Source organism: Tenrec ecaudatus, chromosome 2, assembly GCF_050624435.1.
Source record: "Tenrec ecaudatus isolate mTenEca1 chromosome 2, mTenEca1.hap1, whole genome shotgun sequence".
NCBI classification, from domain to species: Eukaryota; Metazoa; Chordata; class Mammalia; order Afrosoricida; family Tenrecidae; genus Tenrec; species Tenrec ecaudatus.
The window spans coordinates 9,056,134-9,072,213 of record NC_134531.1 but is presented as its reverse complement, the minus strand read 5'-3'; the positions used below and the strand labels follow the sequence as shown (position 1 = coordinate 9,072,213).

The 16,080-nt window shown below is 52.6% G+C and overlaps 1 protein-coding gene across 1 annotated transcript in view; it reads right to left on the bottom strand.

Moving 5' to 3' along the window:
• The window catches only part of ANKRD33B (ankyrin repeat domain 33B), a 74,313-nt gene that overhangs the window by 2,153 nt on the left and 56,080 nt on the right, over window positions 1-16,080 (bottom strand). The window contains exon 3 of the mRNA XM_075540863.1: window positions 7,084-7,224. Coding sequence (XP_075396978.1) covers window positions 7,084-7,224 — 141 coding nt within the window. The remainder of the gene's footprint in view (window positions 1-7,083; window positions 7,225-16,080) is intronic.

The following is a 16,080-nucleotide window of genomic DNA, read 5'->3' as shown; positions in this document are numbered from 1 at the left end:
CCTGTGAACACAAACTCACTGCCCACCCAGTCTCTCCCCTTCTCCCCCCTGCCCTGTGAACACAAACTCACTGCCCACCCAGTCTCGCCCCTTCTCCCCCCTGCCCTGTGAACACAAACTCACTGCCCGGCAGCCTCCTACCTACTTGACTGCTTGCAGTTTGAACTCAAAAGAGCATAGTGCTCAAGGCTGCCATTCCTAACTAACGGGTCTGTCACCAGTCTACTTAATTTGGGGACAACTTCTGGGACTACTATTTGGCTTAACGCTTAAAGACCACCTCAGGGCCATCGTTTCAGGGGGTCAAAGCCTTGCTTTTAGAAAAAAGAAAAAAAGCTGACTCCAAGCCAAGCAGAGATCACAGACAGCAGAGGGACCCAGTGAGCCCATGAAGGATGCTTCTAGAACAGTCTAAAGATAACAGCAAACTCCATGTCTCATGGTCCCATGATTTCCAGTCAGGATGCCAGTGGCTCCTATTTTACAGGCCATCGTGTGAGACCCTTCTCTGCCCTTAGGTGCCCTGGTGGCAGAGAGGGTTATGCCTTGGGCTGCTAACTACAAGGTCGGCTATTCAAAACCACCAACCGCTTCTAGGGAGAAAGATGAGGCTTTCTGCTCTCGTGAAGAGTTACAATCTCGGAAACCCACAGGAGCAGTTCTGCCGTGTCCTATGGGGATGCTATGAGTCGGCATCGACTCGCTACAGTGGGTTTTCCCTTTCTCACTTCTCCCATGGGAGCTTGGCTGTCACTGCTGTCAGGCTGTGGGCTTCTCCAGTCTTATTTCCTCACCACACACACGCACGCATGCATGCACGCGCACAGTCACTCCTGGTGGGGAAGAGGCCTGCATTAAATCAAAGCTCCTTCCAGAAGGGAGCCCTATGGCATAGTGGTTACTCAAGGTCAGCAGTTCGAAACCACCTGCTGCTCCTAGGGAGAAAGGGGGCTTTCTGCTCTTGTGAACAGTTCTAGTCTCAGAAACCCAGAGGGGCACTTCCCCCCTGTCCTGCAGGGTCACTGTGAGTTGGCATCAACTCGAGAGCACTGTGTATATAGTGCAGAACAGATAGCACCCAGGCACCTGGCCAGGGACAAACAACTGGGAGACAGTAGAGCTGGCCTCTGAGCCAGATCTCTGACACAGCCCAGGGCTCTCCCCAGCACCAGCAGGGTGACCTCTTCCTGGAAGCCTTCCCAGGATTCACCTCAACTTTAGTAGCCCCCCCGCCCCTGCCTTCCTGTCCCTCACGACTGCAAGCTTCAACTTGAACTCATGTGTCTTAGAGGGCTCTTAGCTGGGCTGGGTGAAAGCTGAGGTTTGTGGCTGGTGAGCATGGGCGCCACTCAGCTGCTCATCTGAAGGTGGGTGGTTCAAACCCACCCAGAATCTCTGGGAAGAAAGGCCTGGCCACCGACTCCTGCTAATACTCATCCGGAAGCAGGTTGCCAGGCCTTTCCTCAGCAGCACCTCCGAGTGAGTGGGAATCGCCAATCACTTGGTGATTCATCCAGCACTGAACTGTTTGCAGCCCCCTGGGACTTGTCTCCGGGAACACAGCAGCTAGGAAGACATCCTTGGGAGCAGGTGTTCTCTGTGACCCACCAGTCAGGTGAGCGAGTGTCCTGTGATGCCTCTCAGGCCACCCACAGCCCTCCACACAGACAGCTAAAAATCATTCCAGGTCCGACGTCATTGGCAAAGCAACCTGGAGAACTAGGGCAATTATCTCGTGTGTGGCTTCCAGGGGACCCCGCCATCTCCAGCCTCTTCCTTTCCATCTCACACAGATCAGGCATCTGACACGCAGAGACAGATCCATCAATAAGTGAGGGACCAGGCCACTTCCCGGCCCTCGGGGACCCTTGGCCTGGGGGTGCCCCTGGCTCACCTGCACCCTGCTGATGAGGGCCTTAAGTGCCTGGCACGTTCAAGAATCAGCCTATTAGCAGAGTGGTAATTATTTGGAAATGGAAATCAGGGTGGAACTCATTCGCTGGAGTACAATTTATACACTGAGTACAACAAGGGGGGGGGTGCACGGACAGTAAAAATGTCATGGCCAAAAATAGATGACATACTAAACCTTAATGAATTGCATGCCACTTAGAAAGGGAACAAATGGCAAAATTAAAATCTTAATGAGTGAGGCTGGGAAGAGACATATTTTAAATGCTAATGGGAAACTAGAGGGACAGCTGCGCTGGGCCCCCAAATGTTCTCAACGCAAACACTCTGGAGGACAGAGGCCATTCTGCCGAAGATGACACGGTAAGTTAGGGACCTGCTTCCTTGGATCACAGCTCCCACTGCTCCCCCACTGCACTCACTGGGTCCTTGGGAAAATACAACACATAGAAGAGACAGAATGAAACCCACCATTTCGCCCTAACTATGGAGTAGCAGGGAGCCCTGGGCGCTAACGGCAAGGTCAGCAGTTGGAAACCACCAGCCGCTCCATGGGAAGAAGATGAGGCTTTTCACTCTCCTCAAGAGTGGCGGTCTCGGAAACCCACCCTGTCCTACAGGGTCACGATGAGTCGGAATCAGGGCCTGCTGGCTTAGAAGTAATGCCCCATACCTGTCCCTTCTAGAGTGCCTGGAAATGTGGACTCAGCCAGACAGTACCCATGGACTTCCAGAAGAATAGCCAGAGTGCTCCTTAGACACAGGAGAGTCAGGCACTTTGGAAGTGTTGTCAGGAGAGACCAGTCCCTGGAGAAGGGCATCGTGCTTGGTGAAGCAGAGGGGCAGTGAAGGAGCGGCAGGTCCTGGACAAGGTGGACTGATACCGCGGCTGGGAGTGAGGGGCTCAAACAGAACAACTGTGAGGACGGAGCAGGTCGGGGCGGTGTTTTGTTCTGTTGTGCACAGGGTCGATATGGGTCAGAACGAACTCAAAGGCACCAAACAATAAACTGCCTCAGGGCAATGGCTGGTGGCCTTTCTGGAGGTAGAGAACAGGGCTGCTGTCCCACCCACTATCATGTACAGAGCAGTCTCCCCGTCCCCAATAAAGAATTACCTGCCTGAGAACCCCAAGTTGTGTGCTTGCTACCTTCAACGAGAGTATACACATCTCACCACTCAGCTATTTTTCCAAGGAAATAAAAAATGACCTTATTTTTCCAATCCATTAACAAATGGTGGTTGAACACCCAAACTCACCAGTAACAACGGTCATAATCATAAACCTAAGGAATGGTCATAAAATGAAGGAGCCACATTGATACGCTTCATAATAACTTTGCTTCCTCCAGGTCAGGTGTACACACGTGTGGGTACAGGGCTGGGACAGGTGAGCCAGGTGTCGTGACAGAGCCAGGTGCTCTGACATCTTTCTGCTCTGCTCCCCAGGCAGATGTTGAGGTAGCCATGCTGCGGGGGGGAGGACACCCTCTCTCTGGTGGATTATTCTAGGTCTTGATGGCAGGGAGAGGGGGTTCTCAGAGGTGAGTAGAGGTAATCTGAATACCAGATTTGTCATTCAAATAACAGAGGGATAGAACTCATCCACTGCCCTCCGGTGATCCCTACTCATGGCAACCCTAGAGGACAGAGTAGAACTGCCCCCTGTGGGTTGAAGAGACAGTGGCTCTCTATGAGGACAGGAAGCCTCATCTTTCTCGTACAGAGCGGTGGGGGCTTTCATACTGCTGACCTTGTGGTTAGCAGCAGCCCAACGCTTAGCCACTACATCACCAGGGTCCCAGGGGTAAAACAGCCCCATTAACACTGACCCCCCTGTCTGTACAACCACACAAACCCACTGTGTTGAGTCACAGAGGAATGCACTGGGACAGAGAAGTAGCCCTGAGGGCTTCCCAGGCTGTGGACTGTCCAAGACCAGATGGCCAGGCCTCTTCCTCCCCAGGGAAGTGGCTGGTAGATTCACAGCCAGGCATTCCAATGGCTGCGCCACCAAGCCCCACCTTTGCCTGTCAGCAGGCCCATCATTGCCATGAAACAGGGAGCCTGTTCTGTGCCCTGCACCTCCGGAGCCCAGGGACCCGACACTGAGTGGTGGGGAGGAACTATGGGAATGACAGATTTGAATGACAAATCTGGTATTCAGAGTACCAGGGCAACCGGAAGGTGACTGACTTAAAAATGTGTTTGTGATTGGAATGAATTCATCAGCAGAAAACGCAGTCTCGATTTGATCAATGCCATCTGTCTTCAGTTTAGAAAGTAAGAGCCTCTAGACTGCCCCTGAATGATACCTCAATGATCCAGGAGCCAGGCAGGCTAGCAGAGGACATGCTTGCAGCAAACAGACCCTGCCCCAAACCAGCACGGACTCCAAGGCAACAGCCTCGGTGCCTCTGGGACAAGAGGGGCTTAAACTCCGTTTAAATGGTTGTCACTGAACGGAAAGCACCCTTGGTGAGCAATTTAATTGGGCCTTTTATTTCCAAGCAGGTTGCCGTCCTCAAAGCGTCTATCCACACATACACCAAACCCCAAACCAAACTCCAACCAGCAAGTTCATCCCGACTCATAGCAGCCCTAAAGGGCACAACTGCCCTGTGGGTTTCTGAGACTGTGACTCTATGGGAGTAGAAAACCTTGACTTTCTCATGAGGAGTAGCTGGTGGTTTCAAACTGCTAACCACCGGTAACCACTAGGCCACCAAGCTGGACAGGGGGAAGAAGAGAAAGGAAATCAGAGCCATTAAAAAGGTACAAACAAGCCCAGCCCATAGAGACCCCACGGGGCAAACACAGAAGTGCACCAAAGGGCTTCTGTGACTGTAAGCTTTACAGAGGCAGACTGCTGTATTTTTCTCCCTTGGAGAGGCTGGTGGGTTCGAACCACCAACGTTTTGGTTTCCCACTGCACCACCAGGGCTCCAAGTTAAAGCAGTAGCTCTGATCTCATTAAGAGGGAAGCAACGCAAAGACTCAGCACTGCTCAGGGCACCTGGCTGGCATCAGTTGACCTGGTCAGGATGGAAACTGTCCCAGAGCAAGGCTGCAGGGGACACCACCCTTGGGTGGGATGCCAACAGAGGGAGAGCTTTGAGCATGGAAGCTGGTAGACTCCCATGCCAGTCTGCTGTTTCGCTCACAGCAATGAGGCACCACCACCGGAGGAATGGACAAAGCTGGGGAGGAGGATACAGTAACCCCTGTATCAATGAGATTCTGTGAAGGCATGACAGCGGTCCTCTTTCCTCCGGCGGCTCCTCAAAGGAAGCTATGTCCCAGCAGCTCCCACCCACGGAGGCTGTGAGACCTCCCACCCTCAGGACCTGGTGCACCTGACTGGGTTGCCATCAGGAACCGGGATGTGGGCTGTCAGGTCCCACAATATATAATTACATATCGTGTGGTTAATCGATATGCTTTAATTATTTTTAATTATGTTCAATGTATAACAATGAAAATGCACCCTGCATATCAGATATTTACATGATGATCCATAACAGTAACACAATTACAGCTATGAAGTGGCAACGAAAATAATGTTATGGTGGGAGGTCACCAGAACATGAGGGGCTGTGTTAGAGGGTCGCGGCATGAGGAAGGTTGAAAACCACGGCTCTAGGTGGTCTTATTTGGAGGAGCTATCTAAGACATGGAGCCAAAACAAAAGCAGACAAAAAGCAAGCTCCTTGTGCATGAAATAAAATTTGTGCAATTAAAACAAACAAACCAGGTCGACTGGAGAGACCTCACAGGTAATGGGCTAATGCCTGAATGAACATTGATTCTGGGCCCGGGTAAGTACAAGGAGGAGCAGGCTGAACAGCACAGGAAGCTGGCAGGCCTGAACCCTCGACTTTGAGGCTCTCTGCTTAACACGCCACCTCCTGCACCACGTGGGCTCCTATCACAGAGGCCTACTCCCCCAAGCCCACTGCCATTGAGTTGACTCCACAAACGGTGCCCTGAATAGGGTGCTCTAGACTGTAAATCTGTACCTGAGTAGACAGCCCCATCTTTCTCTGAAGGAGCGGCTGGTGGGTTTGAACTGCTGATTAGCAATTAGTAGAACAATGCTTCTCCCACAGCGACACCAAGGAAAATGAAACCGACTCCACACTGAAACACCATACAAAGCCACCCACGTGACAGGGCAGGTCTGTGATGGGGGCGTGGCAATGACAAGCACAAGTCCGATGGAATACAACCTACAGGGGCATGTTTCTGACACGGAGTTTCTCTGGTAGGACAGAGTGACTCTGCAGGGCTCGGGTGGTGACCAGGCACTTCTAAAGGGCTAGGTTCTGTCGGGGCAAAGCTCTGCAAGGGTCAGGTCCCAGTCCAGGCTGCAGCTCAGATCCACAACCAAGCCAGCAGAAGTAGGGCGTGGCTCTGTGGGGCGTGGCTCCAATGGGCGGGTCCCAATCCAGGATAAGGCTCAGATCCACCAGCCAATAGATGCAGTTGGAGCATGGCCTGGCCCTATGGGGCGGGGCTCTGCAATGGGGTGGGGTGTGGCTCTGCATGGCCCCGACCGAGGTGCATTCCAACTTGGCTATAGGGCGTGGTTCTGAAGGGGCGGGACTTTTGCGGGGGCGTGCTTTATGGGGCGGGGCGCTTCAAGCCTCAGAGTTTAGTGGGAACGTGGCTCTGCACGGGGTGGATAGTAGTCCAGATTGCCCTAGAACCCACTGGGCAGGATCAGAGCAGCGTCCAGTCGGTGGGCCCTGCAGGAGTCTGTGTGGGCGGGGCTCTGCAGGGGGCAGGGTAGGGCTCTGCAGGGCTCCGCTAGGGGCGTGGCTCCAGTCAGACAGCAGCTCTGATCCACCTGCCAGCATCGAGGCTCAGCTGCGGCCCGGCTAGACTGTGGGGCGTGGCTCTGGCGGGGCGTGGTTCTGAGGAAGTGGGTCAAGGCTTTGCAAGGCTCTGGAGGGGCAGATTCTAGTCCAAGTTGCGTCCAGACCCACAGGCCAGCATCAGGGCTGGCATACAGTCAGTGGAACTAGTATGCTCCGGGGGATGCGTAGGGGGCGGGGCCCTTCCGGGGGCGGGACCCTAGCGAGGGGGTGATGGTGGCAGGAATCTGCCGGGCTCCGGGGGGCGTGGCTCCAGCAGGGCGGGTCCCCAGGCCCAGCTGCCGCTCAGACCCACCTGCCAGCATCAGGGCGCGGATGCAGTCGCTGCGGCCCTGCATGGCGGCTTTCATCAGCGCTGTGAACCCGAACACGTTCCTCCGCTCCAGATCCAGGCCAGGGAAATAGTTCAACAAGTAGTTGGTGATGGTGGCGTGCCCTGCAAAAAGAATCGCACCTGGGTACACAGGCCGGCAGCAGGGCTCGTTCAGGCAGACCCCTTGAACCTGGAGGTGACCCTTTCCTGTCACACCGCTGGAGAGAGTTACTGCCGGAGGTAAGGTGGATGGGGACTGGGTACGGTAGCGTTGGTCCTGTGGCTGTCAGCTGCCTAGGACACCAACGCAAAACTGCAAACCGCAGGGGAGCTTCCAAACCACGTGCTCTGAGCTGCGGGGGCAGAGGCAGCCTCGGAGAGGACACTACGAATCGGAGTGAAGAGCTAAGGGAAATTTCCCACGGGCTTTGTGGCGCCTCCTCACACACACAGATACCACCAAACGCACATGTACACACACCTGAGCCATAAACGAATGAGGAGGGGGATTCCCCCAGAAGACTGCAGAAGTCTCTTTCCATCACTGACTGCTCCCTGAACCGTTCCCACAAGGGCTCTCTCAGCAGTGGTATAGGAAAAACGGGTCCTCTAAATTCTCTAGGCTCCCCTGCAGAAAACCAAATGGGGTGGGCAAGTGTCCCCAAATACAGCTACTGGGACGGACACACACACACACACACACACACACACACACAGAGTCGTGATGCATGGCGCCAGGCAGGCAGCAAGTCATTGCGTAAAATGACACTGGCCTCCCCACTTCAGTCCTGGGACAGGCAGGGCTCTCAGCCTTGGCTGCATCCACAGTAGGAGCAGGTGATGCCCCAAGGTGGGGGCTGTCCTGTCACTGCAGGGTGCTAAGCTGCATTCCTGGCCTTGCCCAACCAGATGTCATTAGGGCACAACCCCCTCCCCCCCTCACTCCCAGGCCAAGTTGTAACAGGAGCCCTGGGAAGGTGCCGCCACCCCTCACCCAATTCCCCTGCCCACCTCCCAACCTGTACAAATCTGCTCTTCTGATCCCTTCCTGATCCTTGTTGGAGGTATGGGCATGCCACCCCCTCTCCCCCCATGCATCTGAAACCCTCTTCTCATGCCCACGGGGCGGGGTCTTCCTTCCCAGCCTTTGTCAGCTGCAGGCCTGGAACAGGGTGGGGGTAGACCCCAAGCCCCAGGGTCCTCACTGCTCTCTGCAGGGGGGGTGTCAGGTTACAGACTGCCTATGGATAAGGTGTTGGGGCTGGAGAGAAGTTCTCCTGGGCGTTACCCACTGTGCTTTGTGAACTGAGAAGGCTGCACAGGACCAGGGCCCTCCTGCTATGGCCCAAACACATGGGTGATGGCAGCACCCCATGCGTTGCTGTCCCAGCCTGCTCGGTGGCTGTGCAAGCCCACAACATATAAGGCAAGGTGTCCTGGTGGCAAAATGGTTAAGTACTGGTCTGAAAACTGAAAGGTTAGCAGTTCAAACCCAGGCAGTGGCTCCAAGGGAGAAAGTCAGAGATCTATTCCCATAGAGGTGGCAGTCTAGGATGTCACCCTGTCACATGGAGCCACTAGGAGTGGCTATCAACTCAATGGCACACAGCAAGGACCAGACTGAATGTAGCCCTGTCTTCAGACTGAAGCCTGATGAGCACAGAGGGCCGGGCGAGGATCCATTTTCCTTTTCCTGGGGACACAGCCGCTCCCCAGCTTCTGCTCCAAACCAAACCCACAGCTACCAATTGAATTCTGACTCATAGCAACCTTCTTCAAGATCCCCGTGACTGTAAATCTTTACAGAAGCAGACAGTGCTGTGGCTTCCTCAGAGTGGCTGGTGGGTTTGAACCACTGACCTTGTAATTATCAGTCAAATGCTTAAACATCAGCATCACCAGGGCTCTGCCTATTCAACGTCAAGGGCATCGGGTTGATTCCAATTACGGGGACCCCATAGGATGGAGTAGAACTGTTTCTGTGGGATTCTAAGACTAAATTATGGGAGTAGAAAGCTTCACCTTTCGCCCTTGGAGCAGCTGGTGGTTTTCAACTGCTGACCTTGCAGTTGCCCAATGCCTAGCCCACTGCACTATCAAGCAACATCAAACCCCATGCATTTGCTTCGCATAGATTTTTTTTCATCAACAAAAATCAGAGTCCAACTACTTGGACAATAGCTCTGTCAGCTCACTGCCCACCTCTGCCCACCCACTTGAACACAGCAGATTGCCTCACTCGCTGGCCGTGAGTAGATGCCCACTCATAGTGAGTCTATAGAACAGAGGTTTCCGTAGGTTTCTGAGACTGTAACTGTTTACAGGAGTAGAAAGTCCCTTCTTTCTCCCACAGCAGATTACAACAGGGAAAATATGGGGCTTGCTGAGACAGAAATCCTAACACACACACACACACACACACACACACACACACCACACCACACCACCACCACCACCACCACCCACCCACCCCCCTGCAGGCTGGCAGAGTTAGAAAACAGGAAACCAATGCACCTGACACCCTCATTTCTGTCTTCTGGTTCTAACAAGGGCCTAATGGATCCTGACCTAGGGACACCACGTGTGAGGTTGGGGCTCCTCTGAGCAGGCGGTGGGTCGTGCCCAGTGTCAGCTGCCAGGTGCCCAACACAGCTTAGTGGTTCTAATGAGGGAAGCAGGGCCTCTGGCCCCGGCCTGGTTTTCGTTCGCTCTGAGGAGCAACAGCTGCTGTAGCAGGCCGAGCCAGCTGGGGTCGGTGCCGAGACCAGTCACCATGGGCTCAGAGCCACTTCTTCACGAGGATGAACTGGCCTGCCCACAGCCATTGCCAGGGGCATTCCCTCTGCCTGCATCTATGGTAAGTACTTTGAACCGACGGGGAGAGGGGACTTGGAAGAGACAGCGAGCAGGCAAACAGCTCACTGCACATCTCTGTTCTGTGTGCTACCTCAAGACCAGAGAAGTCTTCAGGACCAGGGGTGTGAGGGGCGATACTGGGAGGGTAGAGGGTGAGTAAAGGGGGAACCGATTACAAGGATCTACATGTGACCTCCTCCCTGTGGGACGGACAACAGAAAAGGGGGTGAAGGGAGACGCCAGATAGGGCAAGATATTACAAAACAATAATTTATAAATTATCAAGGGCTCATGAGGGAGGGGGGAGCGGGGAGGGAGGGGAAAAAAAAGAGGACCTGATGTAAAGGGTTTAAGTGGAGAGCAAATGCTTCGAAAATGATTAGGGCAAAGAATGTACAGATGTGCTTTATACAATTGATGTATGTATATGTATGGATTGTGTTATGAGTTGTATGAACCCCTAATAAAATTTTTTTTTAAAGACCAGAGAAGTCAGCAAGCTGTCAGCTTGTTCTGCCACAGCCCCATCCCTCTCTGAGCCCCCTGGGTTTCCTGAGACACCAGAACGAGGCCGTGGACCTAGGCCAGTGGAAACTGTCCTATAGGGAGTCCGTGGGACAGAGTTGAGTTGCTCCTGTGGGTTTCCAAGGCTGTGACTCTTTATGCAGCCCATGGAGATGGGCATCAAGCTTGGTAAAGTATGGGGGCAGCGAAAAAGAGGAAGGCCTTCAGGGACATGGACTGTCACCCTATCTGCAACAATGCGCTCAAGCACAGGAACAACTGTGAGGATGGCGCAGGACCAGGCAAGGCTTCCTTCTGTGCATAAGGTTGCTATGGGTTGGAACTGACTTGATGGTCCCCTGATGACAACTCTTCATGAGAGCAGAAAGCCTTCTCCCCAACACCACCAGGGCTCCCGGGGCAGGGCTAGACCCCTCCACACGCCCGTTCTGCTTAGATTTGAAGCAGGCGCCGTAATGTTGCTCTATGGATCAGAACAGTAGCTGGTTTCCAGAAATAGATTGCCAGGCCTTTCTTCCTAGTCTTAGTCCAGGAGCACTTCTAAAATCCATAAGGACATAACCGAGTTTGGGCGTCAGGTGCATCACCCAAGAATTGACCCCAGGTCTTCTCCACGGAGGCAACAAGTACTGCTGACTCACCCCCGAACTCTCTTATGAGTGTGCAGCCATGAGTAGGTGCCAGTGTGTTGATTTCTAGTGATACCGTGCGGCAGCAGTACCACCCCCGAGGGGCTTCTAGGTGGTAACCTTCATGGGAGTCAGTTGCCATCTGGGTGGGTTTGAACTCGCAACATTTCAGGCAGCAGCCAGACACTGGGGTGGATCACCCAAGGTGCCCTGGCCGGATTGGCCTCTCAGCTTGTCTCAACAATCAGCTGATGGTTCTCCAAACCCCATGTAGGAATTTGGAAAGTTCCCCATCTTCAATCACCTGGGAACTGGCAAGTCCTGCTCCCAAAACATGACTCATGGACCACTTTTCAGAGAGAACAGAAAGCCCCATAGGGAACCCCCTCAACTTTCCACCCTCACCCCACAGACTTCCCCAGGGAGACAGGCACACACACACACATACACACATACATACACCAGTCCTCCTGCTGAAGGGGCACATGGCTACCCTCCTCCCACTGCCTGGGAGACCGAGGGGTGTCGAGGACCGAAGAGGAAGAGGAAGATGAGTGACAGACATCCTGGTTTTATTCTTAAGCTCAAAGGTTACCCATAAAAGTTGCCAGAAACTGCTCTCTACCCATGTGCATGCGCCTTGTCCTTCCAGAAAAGGGGAATTCCTCAAAGCAGACCCACTGCCATCAAGTTGATGCCGACTCACCGTGACCCTACAGGACAGAGCAGACCTGCTCCTGCTGTGACATATCCAAGGCTCCCATCTTTACCAAAGCAGGATGCTACCTGGTTCTCCTGAGATGTGGCTGGTGGGCTTGAACCACAGATCTTTGGGCTAGCAGCCCAATGCTCAGCTCACTGTGCCATGAGGGCTCCAACTATCAAGCCATGACTCCTAAGTTTAAATCTCCAAGAGCCTTGTGACGGCAGGTGGGACTCACTGCCGCTGAGTCGGTTCAGGCTCATCTATATCCTAGGGGACAGAGCAGAACTGCCCCTGTGCGTATTTGAGTATGTTAATCTTTACCAGAGCAGAGCGCCTCATCCAGCTGCTGGACTTGCAGTCAGCAGCCTAACTCCCTACACTACCTGGACACCTTGCAGGTGGGTGGAGGAGGACCAAATGCTTGACAGCCAGGCCGGAAGTAAGCTGGCATCAGTGGGTCACAGTAAAGGTAGAATGCAGGGCTCCCTGAATCATGTGAAAATTAGCCAGTGGCTTGTCTTCTATACTTCTCCCTCTTCTCCTGCCTTTAAGCGCCCCCACCCCACCCCACCCCCTTGCACCTAGTTTCTTGGAGCCAGTTGCTTTTCCTGGGATCGAAATGCCCAACCCCCATCTCCCTAGAGAATAACTGCTCTATGTCATGTGACTCTGCCTCACGTCAAGAGAAACTGTGCCCAACGGGGCACTGTGAGGAGAAAAATCCACCAGGAACATCTTAGTTTGGGTTTAAAGTTTCCTGGCTCACAAAACCAAATGCTCATGGTAAAAAAAAGAAATAATTTCTGATCCAAAATGAATCAGGTCAGTAGTCTTTTTCACCCAAAGTCGCTCATCCCATCTGTCTTGTTCTATTGTTCTTGTTATCAGGGGTCATTAAAATGGTCTGATGATTCACAGTGACCCAGGGTGCACCAGAAAAAAACACTGCCTGGTCCCATGCCGTCCTCACCATTGTTCCTGTGGTCCAGCCCAGTGTTGCAGCCACTGTGTCCATCCATCTTGTCGAGGGCCTGCATCTTTTTTTGCTGCCCCTCTACTCTACCAAGCATGTCCTTTCCCACGATAACGTGTGCAAAGTCCGAGAGACAGTCTCGCCATCCTTGCTTCCAAGGAGCGTTCTGACTGCACTTCCTCAAAGGCAGCTGTGCTTGTTCTTTGGAGCGGCCAGGGTACCTACCCTCAAGATGCTTCTCCAGCACCATAAGCTGCAGGTGTCAATTTGCCTGCCTTCCTTATTCAATGTCCAGCTGAACACGCATACGCGGCCGTGGAAAGAAAGCACCCTGGGCTTGGGGCAGGGGCACCTGTATCCTCAAAGTGACATCCTTGCTCTTCAGCACTTTAAAGAAGTCTTGCTCTGCTGATTCCCATGTTCTAAACCAGGTTTAACGTAGGCCCGAAAGGAGAGGATGGCTTCAGGTGGGTGGGGCCCCAGGAGGCCCATGGCTGCAGGTGTGATGTGACTCTGCCTGCTCTTAGTAGCCAGCAGAAGAGAAGAAAGGGCCAGGGCCTGGTTCGTAGGAAGGGAGGTGACAGAGGACAGGTTTGGATGTCACAGAGAGGGTGGTGCCACCAGCCCTTCCTCTCCGGATAGCACAGGTCGGGCGGGGATAGGCAGCTGGGTGGACCGAGGCTGCATCCTGTCCGGTCAGTAAGCTTGGGGTAGTGGTGGGAGTTGCCGGACTGCTCAGAACAGCCCAAAAATGGGGCTCCCAAGAACCAAGGCCATGAATGCACATCAAAGAGACTCGCCAAGTTCTAAAGTCTCCCTTGAAACAGAAACAAGGAAACACCTCAAATAGCCAAAAAGATCATGACACACTCAGGGTGAAATCATTGGCAGGCACATACCAACAAGAGTGCTCTTGTTAGGTGCTTTATCAGGGGTGGGAACTGTCCGGCCCTCAGGCTGTACTAAGGCCCTCAAAATTATCAGTACCAGCTACTATCACACGTCTCCCCGAAGAGAAGCAATTTCAGCCATCACACAAGTTCATTAAATGTCTGATCATATAAAGGAAATGGTTAACTTTGTATGGCCTGAGAATGATGATATAAATATCCAAATGGCCCTTTGCAGAACAAAACAAGCAAACATTTCCCCTGTGCTACGGGCTCCCGGCCAACGAGTCGATGCCGACTCATAGAGACCTTATAGGACAGGGTAGAACTGGCCCAGTGGGTTTCCAAGATGATAACTCTTTACAGGAGGTAGAAAGCTTGATCTTTCTCTTGTGGAGCAGCTGGTGGTTTTGAACTGCTGACCATTCAGATCACAGCCCAGCACACAACTGTTAGGTAGCTTAGCCTAGGGAATTGGGAAGTCCATTTACGCATGCCCAGGAGAGCCAGCAAAGGACAAAAGCTGGATTTTCCCGCCGGTGGGCCCAGATGGGCGTTACACCTGGAGCAGCCCACCTGGGCCAGGTGACTGCAATTCAGCCAATGGGAACAACCTGGGGTCATTCACCACGCCTCCCCCAGGAACCCTTGAAAAGGCAGGGACGGAGAGGGAGAGGGGTCTTGTCTTGTCTTGCTTTGCTTGTGTGGCCTGGTCGTCTTCGTGGGAGGGGAGAGATCCTTGTGTGTCCGGGAGCAGTCTCTGCCAGGCCGCATGGTCAAAGGAATCCTATGGGTGCCGCGTAAAACCTGATGCTTCTTTGAACTTTCATTAAATTCACTTGGATCACGAGCCCGGCTTCGGCATGGACTCTTTCTCGCGTGGAGCCAAGGACTGAGGTTGGAATTTAGGCCGGAGAGAGAAACCTAACATAAGCACTGTACCACGAGGACCAGTTCCAACACACAGCAACCCCACACACACGAGAACAAAACACTGCCCGGTCCTGCGCCGTCCTCACAACTGTTACTACTGTTCCGATGCTTAAGTCATTGTTGTAGCCACTGTGTCAATCCACCTCCTTGATGGTCTTCCTCACTTTCATTGACCCTCTACTTCCCTGAGCTCTGGTGGCCCTGTAGGTTGAGCTTTGGACTGCCAAGGGAATGGTCAGGGGTTAGAACCCACCAACTGCTCAAAGGAGAACAATGAGGCAGTCTGCTTCCACAAGGACATACGGTCTCAGAAACCCTATGGGGCAGTCTATGCCTCTATGATTGCTATGAGTTGGATCCACGTGATAGTCGTGGGTTTGGTTGTTTTGTTGTTGTTGTTGTTTTTTTCACTTTAAAAAGCTTGATCTTCTCCAGAGATTTTTACCTCCAGATAACATGTCCAAACTACATGAGACAAGGTCTCTCCATCTTCATTTCCATCCTTCTTAAAGGTTTCTATAGTTTCTTATGCATGAATGAATTGAATGCCTTTGCATAGTCAATAAAACACAAGTAAACATCTTTCTGGGATTTTCTGCTTTCAAAGGGCACTCTGGCTGCAATTATTCCCACACAAGCTTTTCTTTCTTCTGGAAGTCCCTGATGTACAGCCTTCGCCAACTCCATAATTCAACAGCGTCAGCTCTACTTTGGTCTTCCTCCTTATCCATTGTCCACTGTCACTTGCACATGAAACAACCAAAAAGACCAAGGTTTGGGTCAAATTCACTCTAGTCTTCAAAGTAACATCTTTGTTCTTCAACACTTTAAAGGGATGTATTGCGACACATGTTCCCAATGCATTGGGTCACGAGTTTCTTGACTGCTTCTTCCATGGATGTTGATTTAAGTAAAATGAAATGTTTGACAACCTCAGTTTTTCCTTCCTTTCACATGAAGCTGCTATTGGTCCAGTGTGGGATACACAAAGATTTCTCCCAAGTTGTCTCCCCTAAATATATGCCAAACCTAAGACACTGCTTCCTACACATGGTAAATGACTGTACACTTGGAGCTCAATGAAAGCAGGTCAGAGGTTATACTCCCTGAGGGTTATTGGCCATCTAGAGCAATCAGACTGTACGGTCTGTCCCACCCTAAGTAGGTCCCACTCCCTCCTGATAAGGGTAGTGGATTGTTTCCTTGGAGAGCCCAAAGTCAAGGTCAAGCCCACCCAAGGATGACTAAGGTTAGGCTGCTATATTGAGTCTAGAGCCAGCCCATCTTATCACATGTGTACCCCTAATCCCTCCCCTTCCTATTGCGTACACTCCTAGATCATCCCCCTCCTATTGCTTGAATTGCCTATGGCACAACCCTTTCTTGTTGAAACATCTCAATCGATGTTCCATTAACTCTTGGAGCCTTGTTTTTGGCTAACACCTTCAGTGCAGCTTGGATTTCTCC